General features: G+C 38.1%; 1 protein-coding gene across 7 annotated transcripts in view; it reads left to right on the forward strand.

Moving 5' to 3' along the window:
- Nucleotides 1-21,464, forward strand: part of SNTG1 (syntrophin gamma 1) — a 211,605-nt gene that overhangs the window by 87,115 nt on the left and 103,026 nt on the right. For all 7 annotated transcript variants that reach the window (XM_026842717.1, XM_026842716.1, XM_026842719.1 and 4 more), the window contains 4 exons: nt 2,726-2,828; nt 4,239-4,321; nt 7,264-7,394; nt 16,942-17,071. In XM_026842717.1, coding sequence (XP_026698518.1) covers nt 2,726-2,828; nt 4,239-4,321; nt 7,264-7,394; nt 16,942-17,071 — 447 coding nt within the window. The remainder of the gene's footprint in view (nt 1-2,725; nt 2,829-4,238; nt 4,322-7,263; nt 7,395-16,941; nt 17,072-21,464) is intronic.

Consider the following 21,464-nt stretch of genomic DNA (forward strand, 5'->3'; position numbering starts at 1 on the left):
AAGAACATGAGTTGTTCTGGCATATCACTAAAATCTTCCTCAGTAAGTGTAGATTTCCTATTGTACCTCATTCTCGTTCTGCATGGAGGAATGGCAATATGGAATGGTGTACACATTGAATGAGAACACAAAGTAAATGACTCCTATAAGGCATACTTGATTTAAAACAGGTCAGTAATTGTTCATTTCTCATGTAAAATAAAGACAAAAAATATAAAATAACAGTAAAGCTTTCAACTGAAAGATACAATAAGATAATAAATTTAATTAAAAGTCCTATTTTTTTTCAGTCAACCTTATTTCCCAGAATGGCTTTGTTACTGACTAGAAAGTAACAAAAATGGGATCGATAGCTGGTCTCCTCTTTGTTGTAATCATTACCTAGTATTTTTCTTTTTTAATCTCCATTCAGCTTTATTCTGCATGTTAAAATCTAGTCACTTTCTGGATTATAGGCTTCATATACTCCACAGTATATTTCAGTGAAATAAGTACTGCTGATTTCAACTAAAATGTGTACCAGCTTAAATTCTTCATCCTATGAGATTGTGAGAGAGAGAGGTCAGAGGAAAAGGTCACAGTAGACTACTTATGGTGACTTCTAGCCTTTACAAGTACAATATATTATCAAATAAAATCACATAGACACGTGGCTTGTTTTACTGTTAGTAAAAGAAAGATTTGGGGGCAGAGTTTACAGTCTCAGCTTCTTTCATAAATAATATCCACTTTTTCTTACATATTTTAAAAGGTGACTTTAGAAATTAAAGTTGGTAATGCTGTAACTTCTTCACTTCTTCCTCACTTCTGAGTAAAAATAAATATTTTTTAAAAGGCAAAATGTAGCTGTATTTTTCCTACTCTTGGTCTATCTACATCTGTTGTTTCAATAGAGAATACAAGCCTGTAAGTTTCTGCTTTGGCTATGACTATTCTGAACTGTGTGATTGCTACATACGGGACAGGAGAAGGATAAATGCTGAGGATACGTTAAATTTTCTGTGATGCAGTTCAGGACTTCAGAGCCTTGATCTACTGTTCTGCAGATTGCAAGTCATCTTCTTTCTATGAAATAAGCACCACTTATGGATTCTAAGATATAAAACATACTAGAACTGGGAAGTGCCCATGTTACAGATGAAGTTTTTGGCATGCATGTTAAGTTGAAATTTGTTGTGATGGGTGTGTATTTATTTGCCCACATACATATAAATATACACCACACTGCAAATTGTACCTTGACAATCCCTGTGCTATTTTAGATAATAAAGAGCCTAAAATTTCAGAGTGAGTTTCGATACTAGATTAAATATTCTGTCATATTGTGACTCTTCTGTAGCAACTAGTGCGAAGTAGAAAGTATTGTGTTTAAAGCAAAGCCAACATTTTTTCTTGAAGAATTGCTTTAAGTTAATGTAACGCAGTGATTCCATGTGAAAGCATCTCTGCACATAGTTATATACATGCACGTAAATAAATCTATAGGATTGGTTGTTGATAGACATAGATTAAGGACAGTAAACCTCCATATACTATTTACAAGGCTTTCTCACAAGCAGCAGCATGACAGAAGGGTTAATCTGTGTGTTACCCAACTACCATGAAAACACAGCAGAAAGAGAGCATATTCATGCTAGTTTAAAACTTCTGTCTAATAAGTTGCTGTGTAGCAGTTTTTTGAACATCACTCCCAGTGAGCCGGCTCTCAGCATGATGTAAGTGCAGTCACTCGGACAGAGGAATGGTGCAATTTTCTGTCTTTGTAAGCCCAAAATAAAGCAACCCTTGAAGAGTTTTGGGTTATAGAGCCAGAAGAACAGGAAGTGGTTGTTCTCTGAAACACAGTTGTGTGACCTGATGCTTCTTGGCTCTTGTATTCTAAATTGATTCAAATGTTACTCCTCCACTGTTACGTATAGCATTTTGCTTAGTTGCTTTTGTGTCTCCTTTGTGCCACTCTGGGGAGTTGCCTGGGGTCCGCTTTCTCTGCTGTGTGTCTTGAGGTGTCTACCAGCCCTCCCACACAAAAGCTAAAGGCATGAACAAGAGCTGCAGGAGCAATTGTAGGACAGTACAGGAAGTCTAAAAGCATTCACAGGTGGATAGGTAATCTATGCACATTCTTATGTCCAAAATGCAGTCTGCCCTTTGGCAAAACCCAAGCTTGTGCTTATCTAAGACTTAAGACTTGAAATGGGTACTTTTCCTCTATGGCTGTAAGGAAGATTAGATCTCTCAGCCATGCTGGAGCGTTTTGGCTAAATTTATCTCTGGTCATTGGAAAGATTTACTCATGGGATTATGGCACAGCTATGAAAACTGCTGCCATTGTTTTGGTTGGAGATTTATGAGACAACCTCAGGGGGGGAAAAAAAAGTAATCCTTTTTTATAGACATGCTAGTGTGGATGATGCCAAATCTGAAAAGAGGAGGGGCACAGCTGAACAGTGTCAGGGAGCAAGTTGTGCAATAGCACTGTGCAAAACCAACACAATTATAGGAGGCAAATACCCCCTGCCTCTGATCTGTGTGTCTAGAAACACAACAGATGAACATATAGCAAACTTTACATCTTGCTTTTTTAAAAAAAAAAAAAAAAAGTCATTACAATAAATTGCTAAGTAGTTATGTTCTGGTATGTGAAAGCTGTGTGGCATTGCCTTCATTTGCTGATGCATTTTGATCATATTTATTTCAAGGTGTCCTGTCTTTATTTCTCTTCCAGGTCCAGGTCCTTCGCAATGCAGGGGAAGAAGTGACCCTAACTGTGTCCTTTCTGAAAAGAGCACCTGCTTTTCTCAAACTGCCACTGAATGAAGATTGTGCATGTAAGACTTTATTACTTGGCTAAAAGAAAACTCAGTTCAGTGCTCATGAATGCTTGAACCTAGTGTGCATTGAGGGTGATTGAGAGCAGCTTTCTCGGTCAACATTACTAGCTGAATATAAGCTGCTTGTATTGCCAGCTCTTGTAGTAACATTCACTTCAAACAAAAAATGCTATTATTGCTTGAAAAACAGATCACCAGGCATTTGGCTGGTGTGAATCAGCAAAGTTGCAGGTAAAACAGTAGAATTACATCAGTTTACAGTAGCGGTTTTTCAGTCAGCATCAGATAACATTTTAGTCTGAAGGAGGTTTTTCTTGTAAATGTGAAAATGAGCTTGTGTGTGTAGATTTAGACGGCTTAACGTTACCATTTAAAATTCAGAGGCTTTGGTGGAGGTGTCTGTCTACCTAAAAATAAATTACTTTGGGATGATTAGTATTTTGTTTAAGTCCAACCGAATTTTAGTCAACTAGCCCCATGAGAGACATATGGAGACAGCTGTCTTCCTTGAATTATATTAAATCATAAGTGTGGGTGCATAATTATAGACAGTTGCAGCATATCTAAGCATATTTATATGTCAGCCTGTGCCTTTTGTCACCACTGCTTTCCTTCTGCTTCTTGCTCTTGAGGGTAAAATGAACTGCTTAGTTTTTAAGCAACAGAACAATAAATATTTGATTGCAGCACTTTTACCCTTTGATTTTAATTTAGTAGGAATTAAATAAACTAAATTATGAAATAATATTTTTTTTCAATCATTTGTTGAAATGCTGTCTTTATCTTTCTCCTAGGTATTTCATTCTAGTGAGACAAGAAAAAATTTAGAACACCATATTCTTAAATAAAAATATATCCAAGTACATTTGTCCCTTTTATGAAAGGTTGTGGTACCTCAGAGTACCCTAGGTAATGCACACAAAGATGCATTTGTATCGATCCTATCATATCACTTTTGAGGTGTAGCACTGTAATTTCCTAAACTTTTAAAAGAACGTTTAGAACTGTGAACTTATTCGAGAGTAATAAAAGCATTATCTGAGTAACTCCTTCAAGTGAAAACCAAGCAAGGAGGTACACACATTCCTTTTATTAACAAATTTGCAAAACCCTTTGGTTGTTTTTCGGTTTTTGTTTTTTTGGTTTGTTTTTTTTTTCCTTACTAAACAGATTATTAAGTCTTTCAAGCAAAGCACCGGGAGAGGAATTCTTGAGCCTCTACTCAGTTTAAAAAGGCCCTGTGCTCAAACCAGAAGACAGATACTGGCTGAATGGAGAAAGTAAATGAATGTTAGATATAACAAAACTAGTGGGAGAAGGGCAATACATGCATGCAGGCATACACAAATTTGAATTATAGCATTATAGATTAATGAAGATTTTTTGGTGTATTCATGTTTGTATTAGGTGCCCCCAGTGACCAAAGCAGTGGCACATCCTCTCCCCTGTGTGACAGTGGTTTGCATCTCAACTACCATCCCAACAACACGGTAAGAGCTAAGAGCTTCTGTTTAATTACACAGAAGAATAATCAGACTGTGACAGCTAAGTGGAAGTAACTAATAAATGACAGCAACATGGGAGGAGCTCTAATTGGTAGACAGTTCCATAGGAGCAGAAAGAGTTGCCAGATATGGCTGCGAATTAAACTATGACAAATTATACCATCTGAGATTGTGCCTTGAAAGATATAATTACTACTTTTAGCTGAGCAATGAAATAGGGATTTTGTGAAAGCTTTTTCTTCTAGATTATTTCCACAGCATAGAAGTTAAAACGATTAAAATGAAAATATTTAAAGAAAGGGTAGAAGACTTACTCAGAATATTTTTCCTTTTTAAATTTATTATCTAAAATTTTTGGTGAAGAAAGATATAGGTACATGTTTTTGCCTATTTTTAAGTTTTTTTTACTTCCAGTAATTTACACTTAAAAGTTTAGTGAAGAGTGATAGCATTATGTAGCAGTCTCTTTTGGATTAAATGCTACAGATGTCTGATCAGATTTTTAGTGAAAGATGCCTTTGACGTGCAACAAGGTGCTTCTAACAGTTTTCTTAGCTAGGAAATGTACAATTTCCATTATTTTATATATTTCTAAAGGGTTTTTTGCTACGTATTTGGCTTTGTGATAGGTGAAAATACTCAGATATAATAAAAAGCACTGAATAAATAAACCAATATACAGCATAAATATTACAGCAATATTAAAAAACCTACAAATGTAAACATTTGTTTAGAATTTGATGTTTTTAATTTCTGCCTTGTTTTATTGTTTCAGGTGAAGGTTTTAAATAAGAGCCCAGATATTTAAATCAATAGCACAGATTTTAAGCCTGATTATAATCTGGAAAACTTTTAGGATTTATGCACTTTATGGGAGCTGCAGATCATAAAAATGAGATAAACACAGTAAAATTGGCATCTAATGCAAGTCAAGTAATTTAAAAATTATTATATATATTACTACTGCAACAACATCAGAAGCAGATTTATCTCAATAGGCTCTATATGTATGCATATAGACAAGCTACTGCAGCACATCCTAAAATTATTTTGCTAGTTACTTCATTTCTAACTTTGCTTTTAGGATAAAAACCATTCTTCCATTTTTGAATCCTATTTCTGAAGGTGTCGAAACTGATCTAAATTAGCTACAGTTTCTATTTGAACTGATAATAATTTACTGAAGCCCAGTCTTTTCACTCAGTTTAAATAATATAATCAGGCATCATGAGTCTATAACTCACCGTAAATTAAATTATTCCGCTGAAGACCAGGATGTGGTTCTTATCTCAGATGTCCCCCTGTAATGGTAATAGAATGCTTCATAAAACCAAATGAGATCTCTGTATGAATTCCTAAATTATGTACAACTCATATTATGGTAATTCCTTTTTCTCAGAATATTCTCTAGAATGCATTATGACTTATAGCCATAGTCTATTTCTTAACTTATAGCCTTGGTTATTCACGTGAAGGAGACTTCTGACTCAGAATTTGGAGTAGATAGGACTTATTTGGGGCTTTTGTCAACCATTCAGAGTTATGCTGTCTAAAGGCAGGGTTAACTTTTCTGTTGCAGCCAGATCTAGACTTACAGTTTGCATCTAAAATTTTTGCCACATTTCAGCTTTTTCCTCAAGTTTACTCACAGCTGAAATAAGGTTCCTGAAAGCAGACAGAAAACATGAAAATTTCACAACAATGTAATTCAAAACAATGTCCTGGTTTAGTCTTCCTAGCCAATCTTTCATTTATGTGGATTGAGTCTATGGAATGTTTCACCAGAGATTCAGTGTTTAGAAAATAAATGAAGCTACATATGAAAATCCCACTGTTCACCTGAACTGATGTTCATCATAATCTTTTATTTTATATACCTGAAAGATATATTAACATATATGTACAAGTAAAGTTCAAGCTGACAAAGCTTTATAATTGCATAGATCTTACATAAAAATCACACTCTAGAAAAATATAAGGTGTACTTAATTTTTGTAATATTTTATAAAAGATACAAGTAAGAAAAGGTATGAAGTCTGAGATTAAAAAATTGTAAATGATGCAGGATCAACAGGTACAATTTTACTGATATACTAAGAGTACTACATATATTTCATTGAGAACCATACTTCTTAAGAAAAATAAAATCATCACTAGCTCTGTTTTGTAAAACATTTTATAAAGAAAGGAAGAGGTGTTTCATTTTTAAAAAATAAATGCTGACGATTTTACTTTTTATAAGCATTTCATATTCAAATCTATATTCTGTAAAACTACTGGTGAAATTAGGTTGTAGATATTTAAATACTCACTCTTTGTAGATATGATCATAAACATGATAAGGTTTGATTTTCATATAAGTAGTCATGTGTAAATAGTAAAATTAAATTATTCATCATAAACATGTAGTTTTGCCTGAACAATTTTCATCACATGTTAAATCGCACTCACAATTACTGTATTTTGAGGTGATGTCATTAGAATAGACAGGTATGTAAATGTGTACGGGGCCACAGGAAACAGCTAAATTACGGTTGTATAGTGAATAATTTAGAGATACCCTTTATTCAGGGTACAGTTATAAAATTAGTAGCTGATGATGTGATATGTAGTAAATACTCAGTTCTATTCATGACTAGTTATTGCAAAAAAAAAGGACACAATCTGTTTTCCCTAGGTTCTTAGAATACTATTCCTCACACTTCCTCTAAGCATATTGATGTTGAGGTTTATATATAGATTTATTTGTGAGGAAAAGTTCAGAATCTCTCCAGTGCTAGCTAAAACTGATGCCAAATGATTAGGGGAAAGTGGAACACAATGCTAAATGAAACATAAAGACTTTGAAGTCTACCTCTTTCTTTGAAAATCTGCTGAGTATTTATAATAAAGCCCAAAACTGAGAAGGACCTTTTGATGTTTTTCAGGATACATTATCATGTTCCTCATGGCCAGCATCCCCAGGACTTAGGTGGGAAAAAAGGTGGTGTGATCTCCGATTAATTCCACTTCTTCATTCACGGTTTTCCCAGTACCTTCCAGGAGCAGATTTGTGCAGGTAAAGAAGTTCAGAAAGTCGAAAGTTTACTTTTTGACAGATACAAGCCTTAGGGAGTTGCCTTCTTAGAGGAATGACATTATTTGTTCCACCATGGCTGTCAGAAACTTGAAACACAGGAGTTTTCATGAAGGTCTGTCTAGGTCCACCTTGGTCCATGTTTTGCTCTGATGTCAGCCAGGACCAGGTATGTGGGAAGATGTGTCATCTTCCCACTTGCACCTATGGTCAGCATGTTTCTCAGTTTGAGATTGCACATAGCTCATCATATTTAGTAACTGCTAATACTTCTGTCTTCAAAAACTTCTTTCTAAGCAGCTTTTCTTTTATATCTTTGGGGTTTTTTTGTAATGCACTGTGACATGGAGCTCTGCAATGTAATTTTTTTTAAAATGTGCCTCCTTTTGTTGTGTCAAATCTCTCACCTGATAACTTCATTGGGTGAAATAATCTTGTTCAGAAGCAGCAAGGGCTGGCTGCCCCATGAGGAAGGTGAGCCAAGAGCAGAGGGTGGCAGCAAGGCTGGACAAGGCAGTGTCCATTCAGACGAGGGCCCCATCCTGCTGCCCCTAGTGGAGGAGCAGAGACAGCCTAGGGCTGGACTTCAGAGGAGTCCGTCATGGTGAGGTGAGGCTTAGGTAAGACTGGGAAGTCAGCCCATAGGTCTGGTCTGAATCAGTGGGATACATGTCCAGGCACAAGTGTAGCTGCAGCCAAACTCAGGCGAGGACCAAGGGTGAGAGCCTGAGCTGACACACAGCTCCTGAGTGAAGGAGGGGAGAGGTTCCCTACTTGAGCTCTTCCACAGCAGCCTGACCCACATGCCAAGGCCAGACCATGGCAGAGCTGGCCTCAAGCACAGGCAGCTGAGAACACAGGAAGGAGAGGGAGATGAACTCTAGGCTAAATAAGCATTCTTGATTTATGCTTTTATAACTTCAGATGATAGTCCTCTGTTTTCCAGTTCGAAGGCTCCTTATTGTTATCTCCTTCTAGGAAAAACCTTCCATAGCTCTGATTATCCTTGTTATTCTCTCTGTTTATTTTGTAATTCTAATATATCTTCTATGAGACAAGGTGATCAGGACTGCAAAGAGGATCTCTCTTGATGTATATTAGGACATAGCAATGTTTTTCATTTTTTTCCTATGCTCTTGTCTAATACTTCATAATAAACTTTGTCACAGAACTAAGGTGATGGTTTTCAGATCACTGTAGTAATTTGCATTTCTGTCCTCAATATTTATAGCTACAGTAATTTACATGTTGTTTGCATATAGGTAGGGGGGTTTTTTTTTGCATATATGTTATGTTGCATTAACATTAAAATTCTTTACCATTTTCTCTCCCAGTCACTGGGGAAGCTGTCCAAAGCTCATAGTCAGGTTGAAGTTTAGTCCATCATATAGACCAGCAACTTGTCATTGTCTAATTTAATATTATCCTAGTAAATCAAAATCTTAAATAAACTCTGGCTTTCCTGTGTAGATGTCTTGTCTGTCAACTTAGATGTGTGAGGCTGGGAAAAAAAGTGTGTTATAAAATCATAAAATCACAGAATGGTTTGGGATGGTAGAGACCTGAAAGATCATCTAGTTCCAACCCCCCTGCCATGGGCAGGGACACCTTCCACTAGACCAGGTTGCTCACAGCCCCATCCAGCCTGATAAACACCTCCAGGGAGGGGGCAGCCACAGCTTCTCTGGGCAGCCTGTTCCAGTACCTCTCCACCCTCACTGTAAAGAATTTCTTCCTTATAGCTAATTAAAACCTATCCTCTTTCAGTTTAAAACTGTTACCCCTTGTCCTATCACTGTATTCCCTGATATCTCTCCCCATTGTTACTGTAGGCCCCCTTTAAGTACTTGAAGGCCGCTATAAGGTCTCCCTAGAGCCTTCTCTTATCCAGGCTGAACAACCCCAACTCTCAGCCTGTCCTCATAAGGAAGGTGCTCCATTCCCCCACGAGCATCTTTGTGGCCTTCTCTGGACTGAATCAAGCAGGTCCATGTCCTTATTTTGGGTGCAACAGAGCTGGGCACAGTACTGCAGTTGGGAGTCTTGTGAGAGTGGACTAGAAGGGGAGAATCACCTCCCTCAGCCTGCTGGTGATGCTGATTCTGATGCAGCCCAGGATACAGTTGGCTTTCTGGGCTGTGAGCGCACATTTCCAGCCCAGTCAGTTTTCCATAGACTGCTACACCCAAGTACTTCTCTGCAAGGCTGCTCTCATTCCACTCATTGCCTAGCCTATATTTGTGCATGGGGTTGCCTAGACCCATGTGCAGGACTTTGCACTGGCCCTTGTTGAACTTCATGACGTTCACATGGGCCCACTTCTTGAGCCTGTACAGGTCCCTCTGGATGGCACATCCCTTCCCTCCAGTGTATCGACTCCACCACACAGCTTGGTGTCACTGGCGAGCTTGCTGAGGGTGCACTCAATCCCACTGTCCATGTGAACAACAAAGATGTTAGACAGCACTGGTCCCAACACTGACCTCTGAAGAATGCAACTTGTCACTGGTCTTCCCTTAAACATCGAGCCATTGACCACAACTCTTTGAGTGTGATAATCCAGCCAACTCCCTATCCACGGAGGGCTCAATCCCTCAAATCCACATCTCTTCAATTTAGAGACAAGGATTTCATGCAGGACACTCTCAAAAGGTTTGCAAATCTCCAGGTAGATGACGTCAGTTGCTCTTCCCTTATCCGCCAGCACTGTAATGCCATCATAGAAGACCACCAAATTTGCCAGGCAGAATTTTCCCTTAGTGAAGCCATGGTGGCTGTCACCAATCACCTCCTTATTTTCCATGTGACCTAGTATTGTTTCCAGGAGGATTTGTTCCATGATACTGCCAGGCACAGAGGTGAGTCTGACTGGAGTGTAGCTCCCTGGGTCTTCTTTACTTCCCTTTTTAAAAATAGGGGTTATGTTTCCCCTTTTCCATTCAGTGGCAACTTCACCAGACTTCCATGACATATCAAATATGATGAATAGTGGCTTAGCCACTTCATCTGCCAGTTTCCTCAGGACACACACATGCATCTCATCAGGTCCCATGGCCTAGTGCACCTTCAGGTTCCTTACATGGTCCTGAACTTGATCTTCTGCAGTGGATGGTTATTCCTAGTCCTTGTCTTTGCCTTTTGCGTCTTGGGCAGTGTGGCTGGAGCCCTTGCCAGTGAAGACTGAAGCAAAAAGGTCATTGAGTACCTCAGCCTTCTCCATATCCTGGGTGAACAAGTCTCCCTTTTCCTTCCAGAGAGGGCCCACATTTTTCCTAGTCTTTTTATCACCTATGTACATACAGACACCTTTCTGTTCCCCTCAACTTCCCCAGCCAGATTTAATTCTATTAAGGTTTTAGATTTCCTAACCTCATCCCTTGCTGGTTGGACAGGTGCTCTGTATTCCTCCCAGGCTATCCTTGCTTCCACCATTTGTAGGCTTCCTTTTTGTGTTTGATCTTGTCCAGGAGTTCCTTGTTCCTCCATTCATACCTCCTGATGTTCTTACCTGACTTTCTCTTTGTCAGGATGCATCATTCCTGAGCTTGGTGATCCTTGAATATTGACCAGCTTTCTTAGTTCTCTCTTCCCTCCAGGGCTTTACCACATGGTACTCCACCAGGCAGATCCCTGAAAAATCCAAACTCTGCTCTCCTGTCCAGGGTAGCGAGCTTGCTGTGCACCCTCCTCGCAACCCTAAGGATCTTGAAATCCACCATTTCATAGTCACTGCAGCCAAGGCTGACCTTGAGCTTCACACTCCCCACGAGACTCTCCTTGTTGGTGAGACTGAAGTCCAGCATAGAACCTCTCCTCCTTAGTCCTCTGTCACTTGGAGGAGGAAGTTATCATCAACGTGTTCCACAAACCTCCTGGATTGAATATGCACTGATGTCTTGTCCCTCCAACAGATATCAGGGTGATTGAAGTCCCCTTATCACAGAATCACAGAATCATCCAGGTTGGAAAAGACATTGAAGATCATCCAGTCCAACCATTAACCTTCACTGACAGTTCCCAACTACACCATATCCCTCAGCGCTTTGTCAGCCCTACTCTTAAACACCTCCAGGGATGGGGACTCCACCACTGCCCTGGGCAGCCCATTCCAACGCCTAACAACGTGTTCTGTAATGAAATACTTCCTCACATCCAGTCTAAACCTTCCCTGGTGCAACTTGGGGCCATTCCCTCTTGTCCTATCACTTATTACTTGGTTAAAGAGACTCATCCCCAGCTCTCTGCATCCTCCTTTCAGGTAGCTGTAGAGGCTGATGAGGTCTCCCCTCAGCCTGCTTTTCTCCAGACTAAACACCCCCAGTTCCCTCAGCCGCTCCCCGTACGACCTGTGCTCCAGACCCTGCACCAGCTTCGTTGCCCTTCTCTGGACACGCTCGAGTCATTCAATGTCCTTTTTGTAGTGAGGGGACCAAAACTGAACACAGGAATCGAGGGGCGGCCTCACCAGTGCCGAGTACAGGGGTCAGATCCCTTCCCTGTCCCTGCTGGCCACGCTATTGCTGACACAAGCCAGGATGCCATTGGCCTTCTTGGCCCCCTGGGCACACTGCTGGCTCCTGTTCAGCCGGCTGCCAATCAGCACCCCCAGGTCCCTCTCTGACTGGCAGCTCTCCAGCCACTCCTCCCCAAGCCTGTAGCACTGCTGGGGGTTGTTGTGGCCCAAGGGCAGCCCCCGGCATTTGGCCGTATTGAAACTCCTCCAGTTGGGCTCAGCCCATGGCTCCAGCCTGTCCAGGTCTCTCTGCAGAGCCTCCCTGACCTCGAGCAGATCAACACTCCCACCCAACTGGGTGTCATCTGCAAACTGACTGAGGGTGCACTCGATCCCCTTGTCTAGATCATCAATAAAGATGTTAAACAGGAGTGGCCCCAAAACCCAGCCCTGCGGGACACCACTCATGACCGGCCGCCAACTGGATTTAACTCCGTTCACCACAACTCTTTGGGCCCGGCCGTCCAGGCATTTTTTTACCCAGCAAAGCCTGTGCCCATCCAGGCCACGAGCAGCCAGTATCACCAGGAGAATGCTGTGGGAAATGGTGTCAAAGGCCTTACTGAAGTCAAGGTAAAAAACATCCACAGTCTTTCCCTCATCCAATAAGCAGGTCGCCCTGTCACAGAAGGAGATCAGGTTTGTCAGGCAGGACCTGCCTTTCATAAACCCATGCTGACTGGGCCTGGTCATCTGGTTGTCGCACATGTGTTGTGTGATGGCACTCAGAATGAGCTGATCCATCAGCTTCCCGGCACCGAAGTCAAGCTGACAGGCCTGTAATTTCCCAGATCATCCTTCTAACTCTTCTTATATACGGGTGTCACACTGGCCAATTTCCAATCAGTCGGGATCTCCCCGGTCAGCCAGGACTACTGGTAAATGATAGAAAGCAGCTTGGCGAGCACCCCAGCCAGCTCCTTCAGCACCCTCGGGTGTATCCCATCCAGTCCCATAAACTTGTGTTTGTCTACGTGATGCAGTAGGTCACTGTCTCCTCGTGGAATGTGGGAGGGTCGTTATCCCAGTCTCTGTCTTCTGGCTGAGGAGGCTGGATTCCATCAGTACAACCAGTTTTGTTATTAAAGACTGAGGCAAAGAAAGCATTAAGTACCTCAGCCTTTTCCTCATCATTTGTTACCATGTTCCTTCCTGCATCTAGCAGGGGATGGAGGCTCTCCCTGGTCTTTCTTATATTACATCCTGATGTTTCACCAGGCATTAGTGATTTAAAATTTCCTGTTCCTCTTTTTAGACACATGTAAAATACCTAATTAATACAGAAAAGCTTAATTTATATTCTTGGAAGTACTTTTTTTGTGACAGAACCTCCCCAGTATCTCTGTTGTTATTGTCACCCTTACAGTGTTTCTATGAGTCCTACAGTCAAGTGATACCATCTGCCCTCTGGGGTCAGTTTCTAATCTGCCCCGGAAAGTAGGGGAAGAGGAGTGTTCCTCAACCTCAGTTTGAGGTTTGTGTGGGGTGAATTTTATTTTTTCTTATCAGAGCCTGACTCCTTCTCATTGGTTTTCAGCAAACATTTGGAAGTTGCACAACAGCGTCCCACCATCTCTGTTAATTCTAAGGGCTGTTGTTCCTTAGAAATACACTAATTAGGTCTGCCAGCTTTTTTCCTGTTCACAGATATGAAATTAAAGCAGGTTGGGCAATAGTAATTTCACCACTAGATAACTGTGAAGCTAAAAAAAGCCTGCAGCTTTTGACTGGTAATAGCAAAATCATATTTACTTGTCTGCATGACCCTTGTACTGTTGAGGAACAATGGATGGCCTAGAGAGTCATCGTGTTAACCAAAGGCTACAATGACTTATTGCCTGAACTGAGAGGGAAATGGATACAGTCACCACAGACACATGAGGGTTTTTTATTAAATTCTGTGAAAAACTTCAGCAAAATTCTTAACAATGGTTGAAATGGAAATAATTAAGAGCATGAATCATAAAGGGCCCAGAATCATAACAGTCAAATCTGAGATGTCTTCTGCAGGTAAGATATTGAATTGAACTACTCACATGGAAAATTTGGACATATAGGACATATTCAACTATTCATAGGTGTAGGAGTTTAAAAGTCAGTCTTCTGCATCAATAAAACAGAAGCTTAAAGATCAAATTGTACAAATTGTACATTACAGAGAAATATTTTTATGTAGTAATGTTATTTCTGATATTTGAATTTCCAGAAAATAAATTTAAGAGAATATACATATAAAACAAAATACTTGAACTCATACTCAGACCTTGAATAGCCATTCAATTTTCTTCTTGGCCTTCTGTGCTCTCTAACATGAGGCAGTAAGAGTACTTAAAGGAAACAAAAATGCAGCATAAGTATGAGAAAGTAAGTGGTGTTTTCTTCATAAAAGCATAGAGCAAACATTTTATCTTGCTAGCAAGACAGTTTATAAGGGTCTTTTGAATTTGTGTAAATATTTTAAAATGTGACTCCTCAAAATTTTATGAAAGAAACGTAGATTATTTTTAAAAGAGACTGCTATAAAGAGCAACATTAAGGAAAGGATATTGAAAATAAGAAGACATTAAATGGAACGTAATTAATTACATTTTCTGTATTTAATATTTACAAAGCTGTTTTCACTATATAAAGCCTAATAACTTTTTATGGTTCAGAGGTTGAAAAGACTGGCACAGAAATACATCATATTGTTATCACATGCCCTGTTGTACCTCATAATTGTATTCTAGCTTTTCCAGTGGGATTCTTGAAATGCATGAATTCCAGAAGGTGTTCATATAAAATTCCAGAGAGCACTCAGGTTAATCTTGGAAAGCTTATTAATTTTAAATATAACTCTTGAGTTCTAGAATGCATGGAAACTGAGATGTGTAGTTGAATAAGAATTCATCAGATCTTAACTTTTTTTGTTGTAGTATAAACTAATTAATCTCCTACTTGTTCTATTTAATACAAAATACATACTTAATAAATTATTTTTTCAGGTTTGTATGGTATTATGGACTTCGATTGGTAGACTGATTCAAGAAAATACTATTACGATAATCTAAGACTAAGGATATCTACTTCTCAAACACATTCAGAAGTAATTTTTTAGGCAGCTATGCATTCTTATACTCTGCTTATTGATACTGCTGCAGAAATATTCTCAATGAAGTCTTGTATGTGCACAGATCAAATACCTAGGAAGAGTAGGAACAGTCTGATGCTCCAAATGCATCAGTTTCACAGTTTTTGTACTGTAAGGGAAATTTAAGCATCAGGATTGAATCTGGAACATACTGGATTTTCTTTGCTTGTGCAGCTTAATGTCACACATTAATAGATTCCTTGGATTTGTACTTTGGTTTACAACAAGCTCAGTAGAAAGACGGGGAGTCCTGAAAATAATGCTATTTTTCTTGAAAGGGATAAGCAAAAAATTTGTGCATCATGCTATGCTCTTATGTAAGGATTTACTTAGGATTTTATTCTGGAAGAATTTAGTATTTATATTTATAACCATTTAAAATAAAGGATATAGTCAATAAATGGTAGCTACAATACTTGAAGATGCTTTACATAAATCTTTCTCAAAAAGTTTACCTGAATTACTGTGAAAATGAGACACTGTACCTGAAATTATACCTCTGAGATTTTAAAGAAAAATCACTATCCGTGTGAAAACGCAACTAAAATGATAAGTGAGCTGGTGGATTTAGATAAACCACTGGTCTCCATATGATCATGTTAGGATATTATCTGCTTATCCTTCTATAAGTGCTAGTTCTCATGATGGGACTCAAAAAGCAAAGGCTTTAATTCATTTTTAATGCTATTCCTGACTGAAGGAAAAGCCTGTACTTGACACAGATGCAACAAAGACCTTTATAGTAGAGATATTAGCTCTACATTCTATACAACTAGAATATCATTTCAAGACAGAAAACCCCACACCTTTGCAGAATGGATAGCTGCCTTGAGATGTCAGAAACTGTCATCAGTGATACTCAGTTTTACACTGAAGATAACACTCACTTTGCCTGAGACATTCTGAAAGAATCTGAATGATCTACTTAAATTTAAACCATGAATTGATCACTAACGATGGATTTATAGCAGAATGCCTTCAGTGGAATTTGGTAGTCTCTGTATATTTAGCAATCTCTTACTGTGGGGTATGGATTAATATTGAGGTTTTTCTGGTTCTGAAGCCAGACACCTGTGAGCCTTCCAAAGGCTGTTAGTCAAGAAGGCTATTTACTGAAGAAATGAGGTATGCTACTGCTTTAGTATCTAAATTTTTTCTCTTGTTCTGTATTTGCTCAGCACTCAGATCAGAAAGTGACAGATTATTTTGTAGGTGCCTTGACTGGTGCTGGGGTAGAGGCACCCAGGTGGCCACTGCTTTTATCATTGGACATCTCTTGGCATTCCAGTGTATTTTGCTAATGATCCTATATTTAGAAATGCAATTGGAATGATCAATTTTGAATTCTCCAGCTTTTTTATCAGTAGTTTAGAATCAGATCAAAATTTTATAATGAAGAGCAGTGAACAAAGCATATCCAGACAGGAGCCTTACTGTGTTTAAAAAAATGTGTTAGAAAAATGAAACAAACGTTGAGAAATAGGTACTGGGATTCCACTGAATTTGGCAAATTATTGCCTACAGTGTCCAATGCACACTTTACTTCTCTGTAATCTACAGTCTTAAAGTCTTAACTCTTTAGGATGCATCAGCTATTTCACTTGTTTGGCTCCTGAAGTCAGGCAGTGTTGATCAAGGTTCTGTGGAGCTAGTCAATGGAATTTTTCTGTAGCTTTAGGGAAACAATATAGTGTGAGTTGACCTTTTATCATGATTGTTTTAATATGTCAGGTATTTATAAAACAGGAAAGCCAGGAATCTATCAATGTTCAGTAGCTGACCTTCGTTGTAGTTGAAAGAAAGGCATTTCTACAAGTATTGTTAAGGTGGTATGCTAGAACAGATGAAATTTTCTTCTGACCTGATTTGTTATGACATGTCTATAGGCAAAATGCGTTCCAAGTAATTGCTGTGGATGGGGTTTGCAGTGGAATAATTCAGTGTCTCTCTGCTGAAGACTGTATTGACTGGCTACAAGCAATAGCAAGTAACATTTCCAACCTCACAAAGCACAATGTAAGTATGGATCCAAGTAAGCCAGAAGATTTCCCAATCATATTTGATTATAACTGTCATAAAAGCCTAATGGGTTCACACACAGAATTATCTGCATATAAACAATGCTTGAGGCTGGCTGAGAGAAGTCAACTCAAGTTTGTCAACAAATCAGATTTTATGAGAAATCATTGAATGGGAAAATGTTCTCCCCTACAGTCATATAGTTCATTTCATTGCTATCAGAGTTACTCACTTCTTCAGCAATACCAGCTAGGGTTAGAAATGAAGACCAGACACATAGGAGAAAGCCAGGTTTGATGGGTAAGCACATATAAAAGAAAATAATTATGTGCTTCCTTGATAGTTTAAGAAAGCGCATCTATGTAAAGACTGGTATAGTCATATCTGAATTAGATATTAGGTCTGTTTAGGCAACACATGGAGAAAGGCAATGCTTTTGTGGTATAGATACAGATGTTCATTATCAGCAAAGATTAAATGCATTTATGCTTCATCCACTGTACTTCTATGATCTGATCTTGTGGGACAAATACCTCTATTGAAGCAAGAGTAAATGTTATGCAAAGTTTTGCCAAACTACTAGTAAGTTTAATTGAGAGATCTTCTGGACCTGCCTAGGATATATTTTGCATTTTATACATGACACATAGTTTTGCCTGTAGAAGTCTATATGATACCTTTCCTGTTTTTCCTCAAAAAAATACTGAACACATGGGTAGCTCCATTATTTAGAATTGAGTTATAACAAGGAAGCCCTTGAGAATTTAATTTATATTCTCTCAGATTTCCTTAAATCTGCTTTAGCATCCCAAACCTGCCTCTGAATTTGCTTTTGTTTCAAATACAGAGAACACACTGAAGGAAGTTGTATTTCTCAGAGATTTATATTCAAGATGCAAAACTATGTTCCATCTGGCAGCAATATGTAAAAGTCATTGTATTATAAAAACTTGACAGACATGAATTCATCCACCATCTGCAAGCTTCCACTCAGTACAAGCCAACTTTATGGCTATTTATTTATCCTTACAATGCTGTTGCTATATAGAACCTCTCTTGTCTCACTAGGCATCCTGTAAAATGAGGGTGATGTTTTTCTCTCTTGTCATCTTTAGTTCAGACTATTAGTAATTCTTGCTACTTAAAGTAGTGTGTTTACTTATAACAATAGATAGATGCACCTAAATTTTATCTGATAATGCTTTATGTAGTTCTGATGATAATATAATTATGGTTGCTTAGTGTAACAAATTTTAGTATTGCAGTGTTGTTACATGAAATATTTTCAGTTTAAAAATAAGTACAGTTTATAATTCCACACTAGTTTCCATAAAATACAGAAACAATGTTTCTGATGTTTTATAAAGTGGAAATAGTAAATTATACAACTGTTATGCCAGTCTTTGTATTTACTTCATCTCAAAGACATCATGAAAAGTAACTGTGAGAGTTAGGCCTTATGACAATTATCCATGAATCTGTTTTTAGAACTGTCCTAATTGTTCATACCCCATATGAGTTTATGGAAAACAATGAGACTGTCTTTTCTGTAATATACTTTTAAATTGTCAGTTTTCAGAAAGAATTAGTTATTTGACAGCATATGTGATAAGTGAGTGTAAGAAGCATTAGAAACACAGAGGAGAAAAAACCCAAACTGTTGCTCGGAACAATGATGAGATGTGATTAGAAGTCCCTATATTTTCTTTCTTTACAAGATTGTTATTGACATACACATACTGTTGATGTTAGCATTTTTCCTCACATGTTAGCATTGGCTCACATTCTCCCTTACTGTGGCATCCAGTACCAAAGAAACAGGCTATAGGACTTTATTTGAAATTTTGTACAAATTGATTGATTTTTAGTTTTCAGTTAACTTTCTAATTCTATCTAGGGGTTATGGAAAATAATTTGTTCCTTTTAAATACTATGTAGCTGATAGAAATGTTAACTCACATATTCTCATGAGTGAAGCAGATGAAAACAAGACACACTATAAAAACTAAATTTTTTTGGAAAGTATTTCCTTTACCAGGGTGTCAGTCTGGACTCTGTAGATATGGGTGTGATTTATTCTGCCTAACTTTAAAGCTCTTAAAGCAGAATGCTTCAAGAGTGATCCTTATGATTTACTTTTGACATCTCTTTTTGGATGAGATTTATTCCCTCAGGACATGTCTTTCTTTCCTTTGACTGGTAAGGGGCCTTAGGGTGGTGAGTTCAGACTTTAATACCTAAGGAGATATGTATATCCTGTCACTGGTGTCTTTGAGGGGCCAGAGAGAGTTTCTCTTAATAAATCTGCCAAAGAAATGCCTGGCTATTTTGACAAAAAGCATACTAGTCTCAACCAGAAAATCTGAATTGTTTTACTTTTTCACACAAGCTGGCTGAAAATAATCATCTGATGGTTCAAAGCCCAGAAACATGGGTGAGAATAACATGTCTTTCTCTCCCAATGTTACCATATGTATCTTACAGTTGTGAAAGGTGAGTCCCTGGCTCCAAAATCTCATCTTTGAGTCTATCGTTCAATGAAATTTTTTAATTATAATGTCAAAATCTTTTCTGTCATGCTCTAATATGCCCTCATCTGACACAAAGGCGATGTGACTCAGTTGCAGAATCATCAGTATAGCTGGTATCTACCAGAGAACAAGAAGATTAAAAAAAGGCAGGAATAGAAGCAAAACCAAAATGTCTTGACATCATCATCTTTGAAAGGAAGTGTTGCTAAGAGAGTAAACATAATGGAGGATAGAAGACCATGTCTGCAGGCAAACACAATTTGCCTGCAGTGGTTGGACTATCAGTCATTGCACAATGTGAGATAACTCTTGTATTATTATGCAACAAGATAGTTACAGTTTTAATGCAGAGAAATAGAAAATTATATTCTGACTATTAAAGAAGAGATTAAATATCAATATGCTGACTGATCTAACTGACTTAATTTCAAATTTTCATCAAAAGGCAGGCTTCAGGTATGCACTGTTTTTCTTCTCATTCAGTAAATTAGAACTAGTGTCTTTCACGGGTTGTAGAATACTGAGAGTGGTACTGATAGTTTTCATTTCTTTAGCTCCCTAGAAACCATGGAAGGATTACATATGAGATAAAATGCATCCCTTTAAAACTGCAAAATGTGATTTGGCTCATATATTAGTACGCAACCAAAATGCATACTATCAAAATGTACTGTTGGAAGTGACTTAATATTGCATTATAATTGATGATATGATGGATCCATAATGACCATTCATTTCTGCAAATGGATTCCTCTCCAACTGAAGTTGCTTGAGCTGAATCTTTGTTAAAAAGTCATCAATTTTAGCAATAGCCTCAAAAAAAAGGGGGTTTATATTAAACCCAAAGTTTAGTCTAATCAATCCTGAAACTAAAATTCATGTGCTGAAATCTGAATACACTAAATTGAACCTAGACTTGGGAACTCTAATTCCTCTGTGAATTGATGAGGTAGAAAAAAGTTTTACCTCTTTTTGTTTCCACTTTGGATGACAGGCCAAAGATGATTAGAAACAAGCTGCTGCTTCTACCTTTTTCTGTTCTTTACCATCTGGGTTTATTTTAAGAATTTTATGATGACAGTATCAAATAGGTCACATAAATTTTAAAGAAACTGTTCTAGAAGAGTCCAAGAAAATACTCCAGAATCTTGTGCTCTGAAAAATCCACCTGTTGCCAATACATCCCTAATTTATGTGGTGCAATTTTCAAGGGACACAAAGTCAAAATTTTAAATTATTTTAGCAGGGATGAGATTTTACTGAAGGTCTTTTTCAAGCTTGATTCAATTGAAAATTGTTTGGGTGCCACAATATTCTAGTCAAGTGCCACCAAAAGGAAAAAAAAGAAAAAAAAAAAAAAAAGAAAGAAAACAAGGACAGAAGTTTTAAGTCTTTATAACAAAGGAATAATAAAAAAATACATTGCAGTTAGCATCTTCTAAGATATAGCTTAATAGATTCTTTGGGAATTTATCATCCCTACTCAATATTTGTCACTCTTTCCCATTGCTTTCTCTGTGCCAGATTTTTGTATAGTGAGAGCAGTGATACTTCTTTTCCCTCTCCTCTTCCATCATTTACTTTGGAGCCGCTGCAACAATTGCACATTTATGCTTCTTACCTTGAAGCTAACACTTGACAGAAAAGAAACAACATGAAATTCATCAGACAGGAATGACAGGCAACTGAGGTAAGGTTGCCAAGCAGGAGGTGACACAAAGTCAGATTTAAATTTATCTTGAGAATACCCATAAAATCTTGCAAGATTTAGGATTTAGTTCATGGTGACTTCATTTTATTCCATCATGCTACATTTTCTGGGTAAAAAAACATGTATCTGTGAAATTAATGAGGCTCAC

The sequence above is a fragment of the Athene cunicularia genome (assembly GCF_003259725.1).
Source record: "Athene cunicularia isolate RWA chromosome 2 unlocalized genomic scaffold, athCun1 chr2_part1, whole genome shotgun sequence".
Taxonomy (NCBI): Eukaryota; Metazoa; Chordata; class Aves; order Strigiformes; family Strigidae; genus Athene; species Athene cunicularia.